Source organism: Mobula hypostoma, chromosome 3, assembly GCF_963921235.1.
Source record: "Mobula hypostoma chromosome 3, sMobHyp1.1, whole genome shotgun sequence".
NCBI lineage: Eukaryota > Metazoa > Chordata > Chondrichthyes > Myliobatiformes > Myliobatidae > Mobula > Mobula hypostoma.
In genome coordinates, this window is record NC_086099.1 from 24,891,018 (window position 1) to 24,916,593 (window position 25,576).

Here is a 25,576-nt window from a genome sequence, read left to right on the forward strand (position 1 = left end):
GCAGAGCTGATGGTGGGGGAAGGGAAGCCCCTTTCTTTAAAAAAGGAGGACATCTCCCTCGTCCTGGAATGAAAAGTCCCCAACATATTATTCTCCGTAACTTCCGCCACCTCCAACGGGATCCCACCACTAAGCACATCTTTCCCTCCCCCCCTCTCTCTGCATTCCGCAGGGATCGCTCCCTACGCAACTCCCTTGACCATTCGTCCCCCCCATCCCTCCCCACTGATCTCCCTCCTGGCACTTATCCGTGTAAGCGGAACAAGTGCTACACATGCCCTTAACACTTCCTCCCTCACCACCATTCAGGGCCCAAAACAGTCCTTCCAGGTGAGGCAACACTTCACCTGTGAGTCGGCTGGGGTGATATACTGCGTCCGGTGCTCCCGATGTGGCCTTTTATATATTGGCGAGACCCGACGCAGACTGGGAGACTGCTTTGCTGAACACCTACGCTCTGTCCGCAGAGAAAGCAGGATCTCCCAGTGGCCACAAATTTTAATTCCACATCCCATTTCCATTCTGACATGTCTATCCACGGCCTCCTCTACTGTAAAGATGAAGCCACACTCAGGTTGGAGGAACAACACCTTATATTCCGTCTGGGTAGCCTCCAAGCTGATGGCATGAACATCAACTTCTCTAACTTCCGCTAATGCCCCACCTCCCCCTCGTACCCCATCTGTTACTTATTTTTATACACACATTCTTTCTCTTACTCTCCTTTTTCTCCCTCTGTCCCTCTGAATATACCCCTTGCCCATCCTCTGGGTCCCCCCCCACCGTCTTTCTTCCCGGACCTCCTGTCCCATGATCCTCTCGTATCCCTTTTGCCTATCACCTGTCCAGCTCTTGGCTCCATCCCTCCCCCTCCTGTCTTCTCCTATCATTTTGGATCTCCCCCTCCCCCTCCAACTTTCAAATCCCTTACTCACTCTTCCTTCAGTTAGTCCTGATGAAGGGTCTCGGCCTGAAACGTCAACTGCACCTCTTCCTAGAGATGCTGCCTGGCCTGCTGCGTTCACCAGCAACTTTTATGTGTGTTGATATAATACTATATTCATATTCTTGTGAGCATTCACAGTAAAGACAAGAAACACAATAGTCAATGAAAGACTGCACCGAACAGGACAGAAAAATAGCCAATGTACAAAAGACAGCAAACTGCAAGTAGAAAAATAAATTAAAAAAGAAGTTATGATTGATTGATAGATAAATAAATAAACATACAAACAAACAAACAAACAAATAAATAAATAAACAACTCAGCAAGCAAGCAATAATTATTGAGAACATGAGGTGAAGAATCCTTGGAAGTGAGTCCATAGGTTGTGGGAACAGTTCAGTGATGGGAAAGAGAAGATGAGTAAAGTTATCTTCTCTGGTTCAAGAGCCTGATGGTTGAGGGGTAATAACACTTCCTGAATCTGGTGTTATGAGTCCTGAAGCTCATGACTCTTCTTCATGATAGTAGTAGCAAGAGAACATGGTGTCCTTAATGATAGATGCTGCTTTCCTATGACAGCGGTCCATGTAGATGAGGTCAGTGGTAGGGGAGGACTTTACCTGTGATGGACTAGGTCAGGGGTGGCCAACTTTTTACATTCCGTGTGTCAATTTTTTCACGCACGAGTTCAGATGCAATTTTTTCACGCCTGAGTTCTATATTAACATATTTTTACAAGAATGAATAGGGTTACAAGAGTTGTATGGCGCATCTGAACTTGGGAGTGAAAAAATTGATGCATGGAATGTAAAAGGTTGGCCAACCCTGGACTAGGCTATATGCACCACTTTTTGTAGGCTTTTCTATTCAAGAGCATTGGTGTTTTCCTACCAGGTTGTGATGCAATCAGTCAATATATACAAATTCTACCACATACCTATAGAAGTTTAAAAACGCAAACACGAGGAGATCTGCAGATGCTGGAATTTCAAGCAACACACATAAAAGTTGCTGGTGAACACAGCAGGTGAGGCAGCATCTCTAGGAAGAGGTACAGTTGACGTTTCGGGCCCAGACCCTTCATCAGGACTAACTGAAAGAAGAGCTAGTAAGAGATTTGAAAGTGGGAGGTGGAGGGGGAGATCCGAAACGATAAGAGAAGACAAGAGGGGGAGGGATTGAGCCAAGAGCTGGACAGTTGATTGGCAAAAGGGATATGACAGGATCATGAGACAGGAGGCCGAGGGAGAAAGAAAAGGGGGAGGGAGGGAAAGCCCAGAGGATGGGCAAGGGGTATAGTGAGAGGGACAGAGGGAGAAAAAGGAGAGAGAGAAAAAGAATGTGTGTATATAAATAAATAAATAACGGCTGGGGTACAAGGGGGAGGTGGGGCATTAGCAGAAGTTTGAGAAGTCAATTTTCATGCCATCAGGTTGGAGGCTACTCAGATGGAATATAAGGTGTTGTTCCTCCAACCTGAGTGTGGCTTCATCTTTACAGTAGAGGAGGCCGTGGATAGACATATCAGAATGGGAATGGGACGTGGAAGTAAAATGTGTGGCCACTGGGAGATCCTGCTCTGTCTGCCAGAGAAAGCAGTCAGTACCTTGAGTACCTGTATAATGCCAGTCTTTTGTCAGTGTATAAACTGCAGTCAGGATCACAAAGATGAACTCTCTTGGTAAGTAGAATGGTTGCCACTTAATCATTGGATATTCCAGGTTGGGAAAATAAGAGTGCGACAAGACTGCTGTGTTGGAATACCACAAATGTTTATCATGAAACATAGACCTCTGCCTTTTGCCTTCACCTCATCTGTAGTCCAGTCCATCCTGTGTATCAAGAAGCTCTCGTGTCTGATTGTTCAATCCGGCGTGTCCTGAGTGAGCCATGTCTCTGTGAAACACAGAACACAACAATTCCTCACTTCTCTCCGATACACTAATCTTTCCCTTAAGTCCTCAGTCTTGTTCTTCAGCAACTGCAGATTGGATAGATGAAGTTTCATACTTCAGCATTTCAGGCCGGTTTGGAATCCTCCCCTCCACCCTCATTTTCAGCATGGCAATGTACCTTAATCTGCTTAAAGGTGCTATATCTGCATTCTTGAGAGTTAAGTCCATTGAATCCTTCAGGAGACTGTGATATCGCTAGTTCATAAAGATAGTTTAAAAGTACATTACTTAAAGGGAAATTACAGGCTGGTGATTGCAGTAGCGTCGTTCAGAAGAAATATATTTAGAAGTTTCATAAGCCATCCACAATCCGTAGCCATGTTTCATCTTGCATCTTGAACTCTAGTCTTATTGTCGTAATTCCAACTATGTCATGTTCATCCATCACTTTTGTGTTCACTGGTCACCATTGTCTTCCAATATGCAATATTAAATTCCTTATTCTCATTTTAAACCCCTCAATGACCTCACCCAACTAACTTATTTCATCTTCTATAGGCCTACAACGTTTTGAAATATTCATGTTCTGAGGCTTTAGAATCCCACGCCAAAACTCTCAGCCCCTATACCTTTCTCTGTCCCATTTTACAGCCCTATCTCTGTATCTGCCCTTACACCTGTAAAACATTCTTTAAAGGTTTTGGCTCAAGTTCAATTTTTGTTTGATAATGCTCCTGAAAATCTTTATGAGCTATCTTAATATGTGAAAAATGCAATGTAAATACATTTTGCTGGTGAAGGTTGCAATGGAACTGCTGTATGACAATACCCCAATGAATGACAGATAATCAAGTGAGGTCATACCACACTCTCTACAGTCTTTTTCCTGCCTCATTGCTTCTGTGATGATCTTAAAGTTATGCCCTCTATTACCAATTTAACAGCCAATGCGAATAGTTTACTGGTTTTGCTTTTATTAAAACCTCCCATAATATTTTAACATCTTGAGCAGATCTCCCCTTAACATTATGTATTCTTTAAAAACAAAGGTTAGATTCTTGAATATATCATCATAATTAAAACCGTACATTCCATATTTCCATAGTCAATTGATCAATTATTTGGCTCCATGCACTTCAAAATGGTGCCCAATATATGAACCAATGGAAGTGATAGGGACACATAGGTAGTTAGGAAATGTTCAGAAGGATATGGGCCAAACATAGGTCAGCACCAAACAACATTGTTTTGCTCCTGACCACAAGTTTTTGGTTGGAATCTCTCTAATAACTCTACTATGTCCTCTGTCATTTCTGCTATAAGCTACAAGAAACTTATCAAGATGTGTAATAATCAAATAAAAATAGGCATAGTTTCAGAGCATAATTAGACCATAGGACCGTAAGGCAAAGGAGCAGAAGTAGGCCATTCAGCCCATCGAGTCTGCTCTGCCATTTTATCATGAGCTGATCCATTTTCTCCTATTTAGTCCCACTCCCCTGACTTCTCACCATAACCTTTAATGCCCTGGCTACTCAGATACCTATCAATCTCTGCCTTAAATACACCCAATGACTTGGCCTCCACTGCTGCCCATGGCAACAAATTCCATAGATTCACCACCCTCTGACTAAAAAAATTTCTTCGCATTTCTGTTCTGAAAGGGCGCCCTTCAATCCTGAAGTCATGCCCTCTCGTACTAGACTCCCCCATCATGGGAAACAACTTTGCCACATCCTCTCTGTCCATGCCTTTTAACATTCGAAATGTTTCTATGAGGTCTCCCCTCATTCTTCTAAACTCCAAGGAATACAGTCCAAGAGCGGACAAACGTTCCTCATATGTTAACCCTCTCATTCCCGGAGTCATTCTAGTGAATCTTCTCTGTACCCTCTCCAACGTCAGCACATCCTTTCTTAAATAAGGAGACCAAAACTGCCCACAGTACTCCAAGTGAGGTCTCACCAGCGCCTTATAGAGCCTCAGCATCACATCCCTGCTCCTATACTCTATTCCCCTGGAAATGAATGCCAACATTGCATTCGCCTTCTTCACTACTGACTCAACCTGGAGGTTAACTTTAAGGGTATCCTGTACGAGGACTCCCAAGTCCCGTTGCATCTCAGAACTTTGAATTTTTTCCCCATTTAAATAATAGTCTGCCTGTTTATTTTTTCTGCCAAAGTGCATAACCATACACTTTCCAACATTGTACTTCATTTGCCACTTCTCTGCCCATCCTTCCAATCTATCCAAGTCTCTCTGCAGACTCTCCGTTTCCTCAGCACTACCGGCCCCTCCACCTATCTTCGTATCGTCAGCAAACTTAGCCACAGAGCCATCTATTCCATAATCCAAATCGTTGATGTATAATGTAAAAAGAAGCAGCCCCAACACTGATCCCTGCGGAACACCACTGGTAACCGGCAGCCAGCCAGAATAGGATCCCTTTATTCCCACTCTCTGTTTCCTGCCAATCAGCCAACGCTCTATCCACGTATGTAACTTTCCCGTAATTCCATGGGCTCTTATCTTGTTAAGTAGCCTCATGTGTGGCATCTTGTCAAAGGCCTTCTGAAAATCCAAATATACAACATCCACTGCATCTCCCTTGTCTAGCCTACTGGTAATTTCCTCAAAAAATTGTAATAGGTTTGTCAGGCAGGATTTTCCTTTAAGGAATCCATGCTGAGTTCTGCCTATCTTGTCATATGCCTCCAGGTACTCTGTAACCTCATCCTTGACAATCAACTCCAACAACTTCCCAACCACGGATGTCAAGCTAACCGGTCTATAATTTCCTTTTTGCTTCCTTGCCCCCTTCTTAAAAGGTGGAGTGACATTTGCAATCTTCCAGTCCTCCGGAACCATGCCAGAATCTATCGACTTTTGAAAGATTATCGCTAATGCCTCCGCAATCTCCACAGCTGCTTCCTTCAGAACTCGAGGGTGCATTCCATCTGGTCCAGGAGATTTATCTATCTTTAGTCTATTCAGCTTCCTGAGTACTTTCTCTGTCGTAATTGTGACTGCTCACACTTCTCTTCCCTGCCACCCTTGAGTGTCTGGTATACTGCTGTCTTCCTCAGTGAAGACTGATGCAAAATACTTGTTCAGTTCCATAGCCATCTCCTCATCTCCCATTACAATTTCTCCAGCATCATTTTCTATCGGTCCTATATCTACTCTCACCTGTCTTTTACTCTTTATATACTTGAAAAAGCTTTTAGTATCCTCTTTGATGTTATTTGCTAGCTTCCTTTCATAGTTAATCTTTTCTCTCTTAATGACCTTCTTGGTTTCCTTTTGTAAGGTTTTAAAAACTTCCCAATCCTCTCTCTTCCCACTAATTTTTGCTTCCTTGTATGCCCTCTCTTTTGCTTTAACTTTGGCTTTGACTTCTCTTGTCAACCACGGTTGCATCCTTTTTCCACTCGAAAATTTCTTCTTTTTTGGAATATACCTGTCTTGCACATTCCTCATTTCTCGCATAAACTCCAGCCACTGCTGCTCTGCTGTCTTTCCTGCCAGTGTCTCTTTCCAGTCAACTTTGGCCAGTTCCTCTCTCATGCCACTGTAATTTCCTTTACTCCACTGAAATACCGACACATCAGATTTCGGCTTCTCTTTTTCTAATTTCACAGTGAACTCAATCATGTTATGATCACTGTGTCCTAAGGGTTCCTTCACCTCAATCTCTCCAATCACCTCCAGTTCATTACACGATACCCAATCCAGTACAGCCTATCCCCTAGTGGGCTCAACAACAAGCTGTTCTAAAAAGCCATCTCGCAGACATTCTACAAATTCTCTCTCTTGAGATCCAGTGCTGACCTGATTTTCCCAATCTACTCGCATGTTAAAATCCCCCACAATTATCATAATACTGCCCTTCTGACAAGCCTTTTCTATTTCCTGTTGTAATTTGTAGTCCACATCCCTGCAGCTGTTTGGAGGCCTATAAATAACTGCCATCAGGGTCCTTTTACCCCTGCTATTTCTTAGCTCAACCCATAGAGATTCTGCACCTTCCGATCCTATATCACCTCTTTCTAATAATTTAATATCATTTCTTACCAATAAAGCCACGCCTCCCCCTCTGCCTACCTTCCTATCCTTCCGATACACCGTGTATCCTTGGATGTTCAGCTCCCAGAGACATGCATCCTTTAGCCAGGTCTCAGTGATGGCCACAATATCATACCTGCCAATCTGTAGCTGTACAACAAGATCATCCACCTTATTCCTTATGCTGCGTGCATTTAAGTAGAACACCTTAAGACCAGTATTTGATACTTTTTGCTTTGATTTCACTGCAACTTTATTGCACTGCAACTCATCCCAATGGCTACAAATTTGCCCCATCACCTGCCTGTCTTTCCTGACATCTTTACTGCTCACTATCTTAGATTTATTTCTGTTTTCCCCTTCCTCCGCTCTATCATTCCGATTCCCATCCCCCTGCCAAATTAGTTTAAACCCTCCCTAACAGCTCTATTAAACTTTCCCGCCAGGATATTGGTCCCCTTCGGGTTCAGGTGTAACCTGTCCTTTTTGAACAGGTCATACTTCCCCCAGAAGAGATCCCAATTATCCAAGAATCTGAAGCCCTGCCCTCTACACCAGTCTCTCAGCCACGCATTCATCTGCCTGTTCCGACTACTCTTGCCCTCGCTAGCATGTGGCACAGGTAGCAATCCCGAGATTACTACCCTGAAGGTCCTGCTTCTCAGCTTCCTTCCTAACTCCTGGAAATCTCTCTTCAGGACCTCCTCCTTTGTCCTATCTATGTCATTGGTACCAACATGTACCAAGACAACTGGCTGCTCACCCTCCCCCTTTAGAATATTCAGGACCCGATCCGAGACATCCCGTACCCTGGCACCTGGGAGGCAACACACCATGCGGGTATCTCTGTCAGGCTTACAGAATCTCCTGTCTGTTCCCCTGACTATGGAACCCCCATGTCTACCACATTTCTCTTCTCCCTCCTTCTCTCCTGCACAACAGCTCCAGGCTCAGTGCCAGAGACCCGGTCACTGTGGGCGTCCCCCGTCAGGTCATCCGCCTCAACAGCATCCAGAACAAGATATTTGTTGCTGAGGGGGACAGCCACAGGGGTGCTCTCCACTATCCGGGCATTTCCCTTCCCTCTCTTGACAGTGACCCAGTTTTCTGACCCCTGTAGCCTAGGGATGACTACCTCCCTGTAGCTTCATTAATTCTGAAATGTTCTTTGTCAGTTGGCTAAACATAAATTCTACAAGTCCTACAAATACATATATTTCAAAGACAAGTCATATATCATCTATGCATTGTTATGAAAATGTTAAAATATTGTTCGCTCTCTTTTCTATGTAGACTTCAAGTATTTTGAAGATCCATCTGATGAATTCCGGGATCAAGAGGGCACTGTTCTGCCTCTGTGGAAATATTTTTTTGAAAAGGCAAAGAGACTGGCAGTTACTGGGATGTGCTGGTGCGTATCACAATTATAGTTCAATAAGTGACAATAGAAAAAGATAAAAAAGCAGTAAGGCAACATTCTGTAACTTCTGCTCATGATATCTTCTTTTAGTAAACTCAGCCTTACAGGCTTAACGAGGTAAATGACTGATCATTTCTTCCTGTTACTCAGAACTCACTGTTCTTTAGGTAGCCACTGGATCTTTAAAATCCAGTTTAACCATTGGAACAAGCACATTGCGTGTTGTTTCAGTCAGGTCAGTAACAAAATTCAATACAACTGATAAATTAAATGAAGGAATTATTTTGAAAAGGCAAAGTAAAGCAGATGATGTGCATCAATCATTGTATGTGGGAACTGGTATGGAAGTATTTGGGAGCCATGGTGATCCCACCTGCAATGAATATCTGTAGCTTGAGGAATGTTGGCTCAGAAATGATAAGTTGATATCTGAGATTCAGGCACTGTGATGCATCAAGAAGAAGAAACAATCAAGTTCACAAAGTATAGCTGGGAATTGTATAAACACCCCGAAATAATACTAATAAGGCAAGTTACATCATAAATCAAGAAATAGAATTGCATGCAACAAGAGTCATAGATGGGTAACTTTCATTTCCGTATCTTCTGACAAACCAATTGAGCAGTAAACACAGAAAACACAATTGATGACTTTGCTGATATTTGAGAGTAAGCTGGCTACATTCGATTTGTCCTACTGTTTGAGAACAGGATAACCTGAGCAATTTCCCATTTTAATGGCTAAATGCCAGGATTGTATTTATGTTGGATCAGCTTGGCTAGAGTTGTAGCAAGTTATAAAGCACAGTTATCCAGCATGATAACTGTATCATTCAGTATGTTAATACATTAATTTGTAATTTTGAGTGTTCAAATCCAATCTGTTCACAAAATTCTGGGCTAGAACTCCATTGTGTGAATACAATGTTGACTAAACCCTACTTGAGAAAATATGAAAGATCATGAGGCATCATTTTGAAAAATATTGGCTATTTTGACCAATGTAGAGCTAATCAACATTTATAGCATGTATAACATGTAACATTTATAAAGTATATGTTATTGTTGCTCTTGGGAGCTTCCTATGTGCAAATTGGCTATTAGGTTTCTCAGATAACAGTAGTGATTATACTTTACAAGGGTGTTTAACTGGTTATGCAGCACCTGGTACATTCTGGGATGTGCAGTATGTTGGAGAGCAGAGGAAGATGTAGACTACGAGACATAGGAGTAGTATTAGGGCATTCAGCCCATCAGGTCTGCTTTGTTATTCCATCATGGTATTATTATCCCTCACAACCCCATTCTCCTGCTTTCTCCCCATAACCTTTGACACCCTTACTAATTAAAATCCTATCAACCCCTGTTTTAAATATACCTAATGACTTGGCCTCTATAGCTGTCTGTGACAGTGAATTCCACAGATTCACCACCCTCTGGTGAAGAATTTCTTTATCATCTCCGTTCTAAAGGGATGTCCTTCTAGTCTGAAGCTGTAATTTCTGATCTGAGACTCCCTCACTATAAGAAACAGCTTCTCTATGTCCACTTTATTTTGGCCTTTCAAGATTTGATAGGTTTCAGTGAGATTCCCCCGACGCCTCAATCTTCTAATCTCCAGCGAGTACAGGCCCAGAGTCATTAAATACTCCTCATGTGTTAACCCTTTCTTTCCCAGGATCATTATCATGAATCTCCCCTGGACCGTCTCCAATGGCAGTACTTTCTTTCATGGATAAGTGCTCAAAACTGCCTACAACGTTCCAAGTGAAGTCTGACCAATGCCTTATAAAGACGCAGTATTACATCCTTGCTTTTATATTCTAGTCCTTTCAAAATGAATGCAAACATTGCATTTGCTTTCCTTACTACCAGCTGAACTTGCAAGTTAACCTTTAGGGAATCCTGCACGAGGTCTCCCAAGTCCCTTCACACCCCTGATCTCTGAATTTGCTGCCCATTTAGAAAACCGGCTATGCCTTTATTCTTTCTATCAAAGTGCATGACCAAACACTTCCCTACACTATATTCCATATGCAACTTCTTTGCCCATTCTCCGAATCCATCTAAGTCCTTCTGCAGATTCCCTGCTTCCTCAACACTATCTACCCCTTCACTTATCTTAGTATTGTCCACAAACTTGGCCAAAAGCCATCAATTCTGAGATCACTGAAATACGTATAACATGAAAAGACAATAAGACCATAAGATATAGGAGCAGAAGTAGGCCATTCAGCCCATCAAGTCTGCTCCACCATTCAATCATGGTGCAGTTCTTCCAGTCATCCCCACTCCCCTGCTTTCACCCGATACCCTTTGATGCCCTGGCTAATCAAGAACCTATCTATCTTTGCCTTAAATACACCCAATGACTTGGCTTCCACAGCCGATCGTGCAACAAATTCCACAGATTTACCATCCTCTGACTAAAGTAATTTCTCTGCATTTCAGTTCTAAAAGGACGTCCATCAATCCTGAAGTCGTGCCCTCTTGTCTAAGGAGCCTCTACCATGGGAAATAACTTTGCCATATCTAATCTGTTCAGGCCTTTTAACATTCGGAATGTTTCTATGAGATACCCCTTCATTCTCCTGAACTCCAGGGATTACAGCCCAAGAGCTACCAGACATTCCTCATACGGTAACCCTTTCATTCCTGGAATCATTCTCATGAATCTTCTCTGAACCCTCTCCAATGTCAGTATATCCTTTCTAAAATAAGGAGCCCAAAACTGCACACAATACTTCAAGCGTGGCCTCATGAATGCCTCCTCGAGCCTTAACATCACATCCCTGCTCTTATATTCTGTACCTTGAGAAATGAATGCCAACATTGCATTTGCCTTCTTCACAACCGACTCAGCCTGGAGGTTAACCTTTAAGGTATCTTGCACAAGGACTCCCAAGTCCCTTTGCATCTCTGCATTTTGAATTCTCTCCCCATCTAAATAATAGTCTGCCCATTTATTTCTTCCACCAAAGTGCATGACCATACACTTTACAACATTGTATTTCATTTGCCAGTTCTTTGCCCATTCCCCGAAACTATCTATGTCTCTCTACAGGCTCTCTGTTTGCTCAACACTACCCGGTCCTCCACCTATCTTTGTATTGTTGGCAAATGTAGCCACAAATCCATTAATACCGTAATCCAAATCATTGACATGCGTCATAAAAAGCAGTGGCCCCAACACCAACCCCTGTGGAACTCCACTGGTAACTGGCAGCCAGTCAGAATAGGATCCCCTTATTCCCACTCTCTGTTTTCTGCCGACCAGCCAATGCTCCATCCACACTATTAACTTCCCTGCAATTCCATGGGCTCTTATCTTGCTAAGCAGCCTCATGTGCGGCACCTCGTCAAAGGCCTTCTGAAAATCCAAGTACACCACGTCTACTACATCTCCTTTGTAATTTCCTCAAATAATTGCAGTAGGTTTGTCAGGCAGGATCTTCCTTTCAGGAAACCATGCTGGCTTTGGCTTATCTTGTCATGTGCCTTCAGGTACTCCATAATCCCATCCCTAACAATTAATTCCAACAACTTCCTAACCACTGATGTTAGGCTAACAGGTCTATAGTTTCCTTTCTACTGCCTCCCACCCTCCTTAAATAGTGGAGTATCATTTGCAATTTTCCAGTCATCTGGTACAATGCTAGAATCTATCGATTCTTGAAAGATCATTGCTAATGCTTCTGCAATCTCTCTAGCTACTTCCTTCAGAACCCAAGGATGCATTCCATCAGGTCCAGGAGATTTATCCACTCTCGGACCATTAAGCTTTCTGAGCCGTAATTTTCACTGCACAAACTTGGAAACGAAGCAATCCCAACATTAACACCTGTGGAATAACACTAGTCACTGTTATTCCAACCAGAAAAGCCCCGCTTTATTCCCGCTTTTTGCTTCCTGCCATCAGCCAATCTTATATCCATTCCATTGATTGTCTGTAGAAGACTTAATCAATGGAAAAGTCCAAGTAGACCCTGAGTTGGTTGATGGGAATGAAGGAAGATGCTTTAGAGATGTTAGGGGAGTAATGATCAAGATGGTCTGGGGAGAAATGGTAATTGGGGCTGTGGAGGGCTGGGGTGTGGGAACTAGATTGGAAGGAGCATCAAGATCTATTAAGCCATGGGACTGGATGATGATTAGGTATGGCTGAGTCCAGAATCAGCCTGGAGTATAGTGTAGTTAGATGATTATAGTAATAGAAGAAAGACATTAATGCTGTGGGCTAATAACATTAGTAGATAGAAGGATGAGATCATTGACATAAAGAAGAAACCTAGCAGAAAGAAGATGGGCTCCTTAGATTCCTCTGCTCAGGTAGGGCTGAGAACTTTACCTAATGTGGTTTAGTATTAGCATGCTTTATTTCTCTGATTCAACTATTTCAGTGTTCAAGCTCTGCTTCAAACAGAGGCCTTTTGCGCATAGCAGAATTTTCTATGCAGTGTCAACTGAATGTTACATCCTGTTTAATATGATTATGCACATTTAATGTCCTCCATATAAATGTATGAAGCATGTTGACAGCCCACAGATTTCTTGATTATGGATACCTGTTATGTTTTTAACAAAATTCACATGCCTATCTTATATATATCTCAGAGTTAGTGGTAGAATTTCTAGATGTCTAGACTTTACAATGTAATAGAGCATTCTGCTAGCCATAAGTGATTCGTCAGAATACTTTTCCGCCTTATGATGTGATGCATATCACCCACAATAAAGTATTGCCAGTACAAGTCATCTTGCTATTAGGAACCATTTAAAGAAAAGAAAAGGAACAACATTAGGGCAGTCTTCAGGACCGCTCAATAACTGCCAGGACATTGGCTAGAAACAGCACTGGCAGTAGAAAGAATGTCTCCGTCTCTTAACATTAAGTAGTTGTTGGGTGTCATGGCATTACAAGAGGTAAAATGAAGAAAATAATAAGTAATTTAAATTCTCTGTTTCTAATTTTCAGGAATCCTAGATACCATGACCTTTTTGCAGTGACCCATGGCTCCTGTAAGTTAGAATTCAAACGTGACTTCTACTGCATTTTGAAAGTATAACAAGATTTGCACAAATATCATATTGTATTTAGTTTTAAAGCCTTATATGAAGTGTTAACACATTCTGTTTTTGTTTGTGTTATTCAATTTACAAAACATGGGCACAGCCCAGGCTAGTTTTATTAACCATTTCTAATTGACCTTTAAGTGCATTAGGGTCATTTAAGAAACACTTAGCTTGGCATGTGGTTGATAAAAAAACAGAAGGTTATGAAGGAGGGAAGGGTTAGGTTAATCTTAGAGCAGGGTAAAAGTCAGCACAACATCATGGGCCAAATGGCCTGTATTGTGCTGTAATGTTCTATGTTCTAAAATTAGAACCCTCCCTTGTCCTTGTCCCCATCACTATCACCGTCTTCTGAAGGTTGCTTAGGAATGGTTAATGTGATTGAATCATGTTAGTTAATTTAACAATCAAGGGTCTAATTGATTTGGAGAGATCAGTTAGGCTGAGCTTCTTTTCCATGGATTTAAGGAACTGATGGGTGATCTGGACAAGGTATAAAAAATTATGAGAAGGTAGGGAGTTATTTTTTTCTCCTATAGTAGCAGTATTAGACATAAGGAGGACATGGGCATAGGCAGAGAAAGAGGTGCTTTAAAGATGATCTGAGGGGAATGTCCCAAATATCAGCCATACTCTCACAGAAAGTGGTTGGTATCTGGAATACACCGACAGATAAGATGCTGAACATCTACAATCACAACATTTAAGAGGCATTTAGGCTGGCTTAGAAAGAGATTGACATAATGCAGGCAATTGGGATTGCTGCAGATGTGTAAAACAGTTAGCATGGTGGCCAAAGGCCTGTTTCTGTGTCCTATAACACTAAGATAAACAGACAAAAAATTGCAGATATTGGAAGCCAGAAATGAAAACAGAAAATGCTGGAAGTACTAGCGAACATCGATAGAGATAGAAATTGAGTTAATGTTTTCATTGGATCTGAAAGGTTAAAAGTTGTCTGACCCACTATTTCTAATATTTGCTTAATTTAACAAAGCAAGCTTTCTGAGTTTTGCTGCGGTGTTTTGACAAGTTAGTGTTGTTGACATCAGTTTTATTGAGTTCCACAGTTACACCAAAAAAATTTGAAAAGACCCCATAGAAGTATTCTGGAACTCTCATGATTATTGTTCTTCACTACCATCAATTTTCTTTCATCACTACCCTTTTTTTCCCCTGATACAAACCAAAGTTCGCATGGTCTGGTCCGTTTACTCCTCATTTCAGTTAATTTCCTTTTCCCGTGTTCCACTGGGCTCCTTGATTAGGGCACCTGATCCTCATTCGAACCGGCAGCATAAACACTCCAGCTTACATCTACTCACTACTGGTTTGTCCCCGTAGCCAGTGCAACTATGTTCATCCTGGAGCCTCGAAGTTGGGAATTCTGTCTCTTCGTGTCCAGCTAGTGGGATTGCCGGCCGTTGGCCGCTTCAGGAGGAGTTATTCCGTGTCAAGATTCGTATTGTGTGTCTTTGGTTGGTTTTGTCATCTCGTTTCCAACTGAGTAGGTCCGGCCGTTTGCCGCTGCTCTGAGTTGGGTATTCTGTCTCCTCATGTCCAAGTCTAGGCTCGAGTCCAAGTCCAAGTCCAGGCTCCAGGTCCAAGTCCAAGTCCAGGCTCTCTGTCCAAGTTTGAGTCCCAAGTCCAGGCTCTGTGTCCAAGTTCGAGTCCAAGTCCAGGCTCCAGGTCCAAGTCCGAGTACAAGTCCAGGCTCTGTGTCCAAGTCCAGGCTCCGTGTCTGTGTCCCGCACTTGGGTCTGCCCCTAACGCCCCATTGCAACAAAAATTTTATTTCATGCATATATATGATATAAAATCTCTTTTCATTAGCTTTATTTTTTCCTAACAGTCTAACAAAAAAACTTTATGAAACATATTTAAAAAGACAAAAGTTACATTAATTGTTATGCCAATTAAAAAATTCTGGAAAACAATTGATTTTTCAGGCTTTATGATGCACATACTCAATAATTGCTCTCCTGATCTGCAAAGCATTTCTAACTAGTTACATATGTTTTGCAGATTTATGAAGTCTAAAGTTTGGTTTTTGTTTCTACTGAATTACCAATCAGCACTTGCTCACTCATTGCCTGATTCTTCAAAAATGAAATAGAATTTAAAAAGTATCTCCTACAAAACAATTTGTAGGATTATCAAACAACAGGTCATGGATAAATAGTTATTTGCCCTAATTTTGTGGTCACTATTTAAAGAATGGCACTCGCGCCTTCGGGATTCCAAGGCTTTGTAACCCTGTGGACAAGTTGATTCTATGCTGTCACCATCAACTGAAGCATTGTGGCAGAAAATGTAACATCAGGAATAGCAGATCAGCTGTCAGAAGCTCTGTACTCGGCAAATCACATGCTCTCTCTCTCTCTTTCTCATTGGTGGCGGAGAGTTTGTTGCCAATTCTCAGGTTGGAACACTGAGGGAAACAAATGAGGCAACAGACTTTATCATCGCAAATCAGCAAGTTGTTTTGTTATGTCTCCCCTCTCGCTGTGAAAGGGGGACACCTCTCTTTCCTTTTATTAGGGGGAGAGAGAGAGAGATCCTGGGGTATGTTGAATTGTCAGGTGAACAATTAGTTTTCATTGTACTGCAGATCGTGGACTTTCATGGGGGCTTGGCTATTGCTTGCTTGGTGGGTGGAGGGTACTTTGCTACTGTTTGTGCATAGGGGGAGTAGTGGGGGTCTTTAGGGTTCTTATTTTTTTTACTGTCACTCATTCTTAGGGGGCATTGTTTGGTTTTCATGGAAGTCTGCGAAGAACAAGAATTTCAGGATGTATATATACATTTCTCTGATATTAAATGGAACTATTGAAACTACTGCATCTTGATTCTTAAGGACAGCTAACATACAGATCTATCAGTCAACCTAAATCTACTACTTTTTTGTCATTTGACTGAGACTATAAAAGCAATATTTCATTTACCTGTCAATGTTGATCCCAAAGTTCAAAGTAGATTTTATTATCAAAGTACGTATATGTTACCGTATATAACCCTGAGATTCATTTTCCTGCAAGAATACTCAGCAAATATATAGAAAAGTAACAATAACAGGATCAATGAAAGATCAACCATAGTGAGGAAGGCAACAAACTGTGCAATTGCAAATATAAATAAATGGCAATAAATAACGAGAATGAGATAATAGGATAAAGAGTGCTTAAAAGTGAGATCATCGGTTGTGGAAACATCTCGATGGGTGGGCAAGTGAGTTTAGTTATTTGTTCAAGGGCCTGATGGTTGAAGGGTAGTAGTTGTTCTTGAACCTGATAGTGCAAATCCTGAGGCTCTTATAATTTCTATTTGATGGCAGCAGCAAGAAAAGAGCTAGGCCTGGGTGGTGGGAATCTCTGATGATGGATGCTGCTTTCCTATATCAATGTTTCATGTAACTGACTACAGAAGCTTTGTGACTGGTTAACAATTCTATCTATATTATCCTTTGGCCTTAAATATGTGATTGATAAGGCCAAGAGAAAGTATGGATAGAGTGCTTCATGTGGATGTGCTGAATGGTTGGGAGGGCTTTACCCATGATGTCCTGGGCCAGATCTACTATCTTTGTAGAATTTTTCATTTAAAGGGATTGGTATTTTCATACCAAGCTGTGATGCAGCCAGTCGATAAACACACCCTCCACTACACATCCATAGAGGTTTGTCAAAATTTTAGATGTCATGCCAAATCTCCAAAGACTCCAAAAGAAGTAGAGGTGCTGTTGTGCTTTCTTTGCACTTTACGTGCTGGGTCCAGGGCAGATCTTCTGAAATACTAACACCCAGGAATTTAAAGTTGCTAATCCTCTCCACCTCTGATCCTCCAATGAGGACTGATTCATGGAACTCTGGTTTTCCTCTCCAGAAGTCTACAGTCAGTTCATTGGTCTTGCTGACATTGAGTGAAGAGTTGTTGTTATGACACCACTCAGCCAAATTTTCGTTCTCCCTCCTGTATGCTGATTCATCACCACCTTTGATTTGGCCCACAGCAGTGGTGTTATCAGCAAACTTGAATACGGTGTTGGAGCTGTGCTTAGCCACAGAATAGTAGGTATAAAACAAGTAGAGCAGGGAGCTAACCACACAGCCCTGTAGTGCACCTGTGCTGTGAGATCATGGAGGAAATGTTGTTGCCAATTCAAACTGACTGGGTCTACTAGTGAGGAAACCCATGATCCAATTGCACAAAAGGTACTGCGGCAAGGTCTTGGAGCTTATTGATTAGTTTTGAGTGGCTGCTGGTATTGAATGCTGAGCTGCAGTCGATAAAGAGCATCCTGATGTATACATCTTTGTACAGATGTTCCAGGATTGTGTGCTGAGCCAATCAGATGGCAACTGTGGTGGACCTGTTGCTCAGTTATGTTTCATCACCAGCCTCTCAAAACACTTCATCACTGTGGATGTAAGTGCAACTGGGTTACAGTCATTGAGGCAAGTCACTACTAATGTTCCCTCTAATTTTTAGTACTCAGTGTGCACAAAAATCTTAGGTTGTGCACATTTTTTTCCTGTGACAAAAGTATGTGCGCACTGAATGCACACATGGGACAGTTTATGTAGGTTTACAAAATAGTTGACATAAAACTGCACAGATTAACAACAAAATAACGTACATATTTAAGTCACACACACAAAAAATGCTGGTGAACACAGCAGGCCAGGCAGCATCTATAGGAAGAGGTACAGTCGACGTTTTGGGCCGAGACCCTTCGTCAGGACGAACTGAAAGAAGAGACAGTAAGATATTTGAAAGTGGGAGGGGGAGGGGGAGATCCAAAATGATAGGAGAAGACGGGAGGGGGGGAGGATGGAGCCAAGAGCTAGAAATTTGATTGGCAAAAGGGATATGAGGCTGGAGAAACATAATAGAAACATAGAAACATAGAAAATAGTTGCAAGAGTAGGCCATTCGGCCCTTCGAGCCTGCACCGCCATTCAGTATGATCATGGCTGATCATCCAACTCAGAATCCTGTGCCAGCCTTCCCTCCATACCCCCTGATCCCTTTAGCCACAAGAGTCATATCTAACTCCCTCTTAAATATAGCCAATGAACTGGCCTCAACTGTTTCCTGTGGCAGAGAATTCTACAGATTCACCACTCTCTGTGTGAAGAAGTTTTTCCTAATCTCGGTCCTAAAAGGCTTCCCCTTTATCATGAAACTGTGACCCCTCATTCTGGACTTCCCCAACATCGGGAACAATCTTCCTGCATCTAGCCTGTCCAATCCCTTTAGGATTTTATACGTTTCAATAAGATCCCCCCTCAATCTTCTAAATTCCAATGAGTATAAGCCTAGTTGATCCAGTCTTTCATCATATGAAAGTCCTGCCATTCCAGGAATCAATCTGGTGAACCTTCTTTGTACTCCCTCTATGGCAAGGATGTCTTTCCTCAGATTAGGGGACCAAAACTGCACACAATACTCCAGGTGTGGTCTCACCAAGGCCTTGTACAACTGCAGTAGTACCTCCCTGCTCCTGTACTCGAATCCTCTTGCTATAAAAGCCAGCATACCATTTGCCTTTTTCACCGTCTGCTGTGCCTGCATGCCCACTTTCAATGACTGGTCTAGTAGCACCTCTCCTTTTCCTAATCGGCCACCATTCAGATAATAATCTGTTTTCCTGTTTTTGCCACCAAAGTGGATAACCTCACATTTATCCACATTAAATTGCATCTGCCATGAATTTGCCCACTCACCTAACCTATCCAAGTCACCCTGCATCCTCTTAGCATCCTCCTCACAGCTAACGCTGCCACCCAGCTTCGTGTCATCCACAAACTTGGAGGTGCTGCATTTAATTCCCTCATCCAAGTCATTAATATATATTGTAAACAACTGGGGTCCCAGCACTGAGCCTTGCGGTACCCCACTAGTCACTGCCTGCCATTCTGAAAAGGTCCCGTTTATTCCCATTCTTTGCTTCCTGTCTGCCACCCAACTCTCTATCCACATCAATACCTTACCCCCAATACCGTGTGCTTTAAGTTTGCACACTAATCTCCTGTGTGGAAACTTGTCAAAAGCCTTTTGAAAATCTAAATATACCATATCCACTGGTTCTCCCCATCCACTGTACTAGTTACATTCTCAAAAAATTCTATGAGATTCGTCAGACATGATTTTCGTCAGACACAAGAAGGATGAGGATCATGGGACGGGAGGCCTAGGGAGAAAGAAAGGGGGGGGAGCCCAGAGGATGGGCAAGGATGAGAGGGACAGAGGGAGAGAAAAGAGAGAAAAAAAGGGGAAAGAAAAAAAAAACACAATAAATAAATAAATAAATAAATAAATAAATAAATAAATAAATAAGGGATGGGTTACAAAGGGGAGGAGGGGCATTAACGGAAGTTAGAGAATTCAATGTTCATGCCATCAGGTTGGAGATATTTTTGGAGTCACTCAGTTATCTTTTCCCTCTCCTGTCTTTGGCATTTACCCATTCTTTGTAAACTCTTATCTAATAGAACTTCCATCCCATTGCTAGCTTTTAATTCTCATTAACATATCCAAATGACATTCACCTAAATGGTTTCTCAGCTTGTTTTTGAGTTTATTCATTAGGCTAAAACCTCGTTCACAGTTTGCACTAGACGCAAGAAAGGTTCCCCCAATGTCCATCAACTGTGCAAGGTCACAAAACTGTTCATTTTGAAGTACAAATGCCACCACTTGAGCAAAGTTTGAAATCCGTTTGGGTTTAATTTTTTCTTGCACAGAAAATTTGAAATCATTAAACTAACTATTACAATATTTTCAGCTAGAAAATCATGATATTTTAGGCATAAGGCATTAACTTGTTCATCGCCAAATGTGAAGTCACAATCTGCAATTGCGGAGAAATCAAAAGCTGACCATTCTTGTACCTCAACTTTAAACTCCTCTGGGTTTGATCGTTTTCGCTCCCGCTCATCTGCACTCCACCGTAACATGCGTAGCACTCCTGTAATGGGTAATGACAGGTTCTGTTGCCTGAGCTTCTGTACACCATCCAAATGCGATTTACTTGCCAAATGACTCTTCAAAAAGCCAAGTTTCCAAATATCATCCCACATCTTTCCACTAGCAAATTCTCCAGGAACGTTTGCATCACGACAATACAAACAGATAACTCCAGCTTCCGAATCATACATAAATATTTCTCGTAGCTGGACGTTCATGACCTCATGAGCTTTCGGTGTAACAGTTTCTATTATTTTGTTAAGCCATTCAAATTTAAACAAATTTGCACTTCTTTTGCACTTCATGCCCTTCGCTTCTTTTGAATTCAACATAGTGAATCAATATTTTTTCCAATAAAAACTTAGTAAGCCATCTACAGAATTTGAAACATATCTTGGTAAACTTTACGATATGAACACTGTCCGCCAAACATGGCTTCCACCGTGATGCAGCTGTACAAACCAGAACAGGAAAGGTCAGGTGACATAAATTAGTGACATGCATTGCGGTATTTGAAAAACCGACTAACTAGTTAACAGAAACAGTTAGCTAAAAGATTATTTTCAATAAGTATAATTATTAATTACTACATTATTTATCCTTTCGTGCGCACATTAATTTCCTTTGTGCACTGGTTGAAAAACACTAGAGGGAACTATGGTCACTACGCTTTTCTTGGGCACTGGTACAATTGAAGCCTGCTTGAAGAAGGTGGGTACCACACACTGCCAAAGAGAGAGGTTAAAGGTCTCAGTGAATATACCAGCCAACTGGTCAGAACAGGTCTTTAGTACATGGCCAGATACCCATTCCATTCTGGATGCCTCTGTAGATTCACCCTCCTGAAGACAGCCCACACATCAACTTCAGATACTAAGATCAAAGGATCATTGAGAGAGCTGGGGGTTCACAATAGCTCCTCCATGTTCTGACAGTCAAAGTGAGCATAGCAGGCATTGAGTTTACCTGGAAGTGAAGTGTTACTGTCCTTCATGTTGCTTGATTTAACTTTATCAGAGGTGATAGCATTCAAGCTCTGCCACAGATGTCAAGCATCCTTCATTGATTCAAATTTAGTCGGGAATCTCCACTTCCCCTGTGAGATGGCTGTCTGGAGATCATACCTGCACTTTTTTCTTGGTCTCCAGAAGTTAAATATGAAGCCTGAAAATAAGAACAAATGCAAGATCTTTGAAATAATAGAGCTGAATTGAGTTGACTTTATTTCTTTCATCCTTCACGTACATGAGGAGTAAAAACCTTTAGGTTACATCTCCAGCTGAATGTGCAATGTGCAATCATAGTAATTTATAATAATTTATATTAAATAGAACAGCCAATGTAGTATAGAGTGAACGCAAATCAGCGTGAGTTCATCAGTCTGATGTCCTGGAGCCTGTTGGTCCTGGCTTTTATGCTGTGGTACCGCTTCCCGTATGGTAGCAGCTGGAACAGATTGTGGTTGGGATGACTTGGGTCCCCAATGATCCTACGGGCCCTTTTTATACATCTGTCCTTGTAAACGTCCTGGATAGTGGGAAGTTCACAACTACAGATGTGCTGGGCCGTCCGCACCACTCTCTACAGAGTCCTGCGATTAAGGGAGGTACAGTTCCCATACCAGGCAGTGATGCAGCCAGTCAGGATGCACTCAATTGTGCCCCCGTAGGAAGTTCTTAGGATTTGGGAGCCCATTTTAAACTCCCGCAACCATCTGAGGTGAAAGAGGCACTTTTGTGGCTTTTTCACCACACAGCTGGTGTGCACAGGCCACGTGACGTCCTCGGTGATATGGATGCTGAGGAACTTGAAGCTGTATACCCTCTCAACCCCAGATCCATTGATGTCAATAGGGGTCAGCCTGTCTCCATTCCTCCTGTAATCCACAACTAACTCCTTTATTTTTGCGACATTGAGGGAGAGGTTATTGTCTTGACACCACTGTGTCAGAGAGATGACTTTTTCCCTGTATGCCAGCTCGTTATTGTTTGAGATAAGGCCAATCAATGTAGCGTTGTCGGCAAATTTAATTAGCAGATTGGAGCTGTGGGTGGCGACACAGTCATGGGTATACAGGGAGTAAAGAGCCCCTGAGGGGCTTCTGTATTGAGAGTCAGAGGGTTGGACGGGAGGGAGCCCACTCTTACCACCTGCTGGCGATCTGACAGGAAATCCAGGATCCAGCCGCACAAGGCAGGGTCAAGGCCGAGGTCTCCGAGCTTCTTGTCGAGCCTGGATGGAACTATGGTGTTGAATGCTGAACTGTAGTCCAAGAACGGCATTCTCACATAAGCACCCTTCTTCTCCAGATGTGTAAGTACGGTATGTAGAGCAATGGCTGTTGCGTCATCTGTCGATCAGTTGTGTCGGTACGCAGATTGTAGGGGGTCCAGTTTTGGTGCAAGCAAGCTGCAGATGGTGCAGTGACATCAGCACCAGACTCCAGAGCAAAGGTTCCCAAGTTCCAATCCAGTCAGGCCGCTTCCGGGCACGCTTTCCATCCATGCCGGGTTGAGTGTTGAGCTTGCAACTCGGCCTCGTAAAAAAAAAAACGACTGCGCCATGGGAACGACGTGGGGGACCACTCACAAAAACTTTCCTTCAAGACAACCACTTAAAAAGTGGTCACCCAGGCTCTGGCAGAGTATGGCACACACAAAAAAAGCTGCAGATGTAATCCTTGGCCAGCCTCTCAAAGTATCTGCTTATTATTGAGGTGAGTGTGACAGGATGCCAGTCATTCAGGCATGTTACCTTGTTATCAGGATATAATCCTCATAATGCAATCCGTTAGTCTTGCGAGACCATGGATCTGTGCCTGGAAAGTCTTCACTCTCCAGGGTGCAGGCCTGGGCAAGATTGTATGGAAGACCAGCAGTTGCCCATGCTGCAAGTCTCCCCTCTACACGACACCAATGTTGTCCAAGGGAAGGACATTAGGACCCATACAGCTTGGCACCAGTGTCGTCACAGAGCAATGTGTGATTAAGTGCCTTCCTCAAGGACACACCACGTTCCCTCAGCTGGGGCTCAAACTCACGACCTTCAGGTCACTAGTCCAATGCCTTAACCACTTGGCCATGTGCCCACACAATATGCTGTCATTTACATGAAATGGTGGGAAACCCATAATGTGGAGAGTAGGAATTGATAGTAGCATGTATTTTCTTATTAAAATTTTATAAACAATTGATGGTTCTTTGTTCCTTCACACTATTAAAATGTCATTTGAAATTCTCTCACAGTGAGGTATTTTGTTCTCCCATTCTACATAACTGGATGCAATAATCCATATTTCCTCATTTCAATCTGCCAGTGATAAATTAGCTTTCAGTTCCATGTGTGAGTTATCATTTACATTTGAAAATTACATTCTGTGTAAGTGTTGAAAGCAGGAAAACAAGGATTACTTGCAATAACTTTACATGAAAATCATTTCTCAAGAGCTTAATCCAAGTGGTTATATTTAAGTATGTTCATGGCATAAAGTATTTTTAGTAACAAACTGTCAACTATTAAAGCAATATCAAGAGAGAAACTGATATATTGGTCCAATTTCCTAAACATTATTGATTGACTCTCCTCTTCTGTCAAATTTCTTCTCTAACCCTTTACCTTTTCCATCAATCACCTCTCAGCTCTTTCTTCATCCCCTATCCCTACCCACTTGGCTTTACATATCACCTTCTAACTTGTCCTCCTTTCTTTCCCCTAACTTCTTATTCTGGAATCTTCCTCCTTCATTTCTAGTCCTGATGAATGGTCTCAACCCAAAACGTTGTCTGTTTATTCCTCTCCATAGAGGAGATCTTGACCTACTCAGTTCCTACAGCACTTTTTCTGTGTTTTTCTGGATTTCCAGCATCTGTACAAACTCTTGTGTTTATTATTGTTTGAAGATAGTGAAGTAGTAGTGCAAAATAAGTCTAGGTCAAACACACCAGTTGTCCTTTGGCACTGTGGGGATTCTGGTTAATTGGTTAATGTCAGAAGGAAATAAGTCAACCAAAGAACTGAATTATATATATTAAGTGTCAGCCAGAGATCTCAGATGAAAAGACTAATAAGCATTTATATGCATGCTGACAGCCTAATGCCAGCATTGACCCACTGAAGATTAAGTGGCATGTAAAGCTTCCTCTCTACTGGTAATGAAACTTTCCCATAAACTTGGACTTTTTTTTTTCTTTTTGAAATAATCCTGTAAAAGTGTTTTTGTTGGGTAGGATGGTGGTGTGCTTGGATGTAACAGCCATTCCAGGCTTTTCTTTGTTTTTTTTATGATCACAAGTCATCTTTGGATACTAAGAACATCAAGTGCTCCATCAGTGAGTTGCTCGAAAGTGATGGAGCTGGAATTATTGAGTACCATTGTTGTGTTGTTACCTGGACTTGTTGCACAACATTGTGGCAAGAACGTGCGCAGTGCGAGAGATTGTCTTTTACTTTTAGATTGTGATCGCAAGACCCTGTCGAACATTGGTAAGATAGCGTAGTGCAAGTCAGTTTCACTGGTTTGTTTGTGAGACTGACGGTAAGGGAACTGCATTGCCTCAGTTGTGGCAAGGTGTAGGCCTGGATCGAGGCTACAGGATCACCTGTGCTAGTCACCCGGAGAGGAGGTGCAGAGGCAGTGCTGCTCTCCAGTGTTTGCTCGGTGGAAAAACAAACTGGATCAGACAACTTACCATCAATCTAGTCATGATACACAGGGACTTGGGCTATATTGTTATTATTTTTCTCTTTGTAACTGTATGTTTTCTTTTTCATTGTATTCATGATGGTCAGTAACTCCAAAACATAAAACTAATTGAGAGGAAAACAAGAGAGCCAGGAAAATGGATCTAAGCTTCATTTTTACTTTAAGCGAGGTACACATGTAGCACATGGTAGTGTGATGTCGTATGCCATTATGTAATTTTACAGATAACCTACAACGTGTTATGTAAACAACAAAGAATGCTTAATCAAACAAGATATTTAAAATATTGCTCAAATATTTAAATACAAAACAGCAACCATATATGCTATTTATGCTCTGTGCTATGTGCAAGTCTGCTCTGTGCTGATGGAAATGTGTTTTGCACCTTGGCCCCGAAGGAACACTTACTTCGTTTGGTTGAATGATAATTGAGCTGAACTTATTTCTATATTGTACTATTTTATCTGTAGCAATCGATAAGGCATTATTTATTCTTAAAGGCT

General features: G+C 42.0%; 1 protein-coding gene across 1 annotated transcript in view; it reads left to right on the forward strand.

Moving 5' to 3' along the window:
* The window catches only part of dnai1.2 (dynein, axonemal, intermediate chain 1, paralog 2), a 206,416-nt gene that overhangs the window by 73,699 nt on the left and 107,141 nt on the right, over positions 1 to 25,576 (forward strand). Inside the window, exons 12-13 of the mRNA XM_063042782.1 lie at positions 8,203 to 8,320; positions 13,305 to 13,348. Coding sequence (XP_062898852.1) covers positions 8,203 to 8,320; positions 13,305 to 13,348 — 162 coding nt within the window. The remainder of the gene's footprint in view (positions 1 to 8,202; positions 8,321 to 13,304; positions 13,349 to 25,576) is intronic.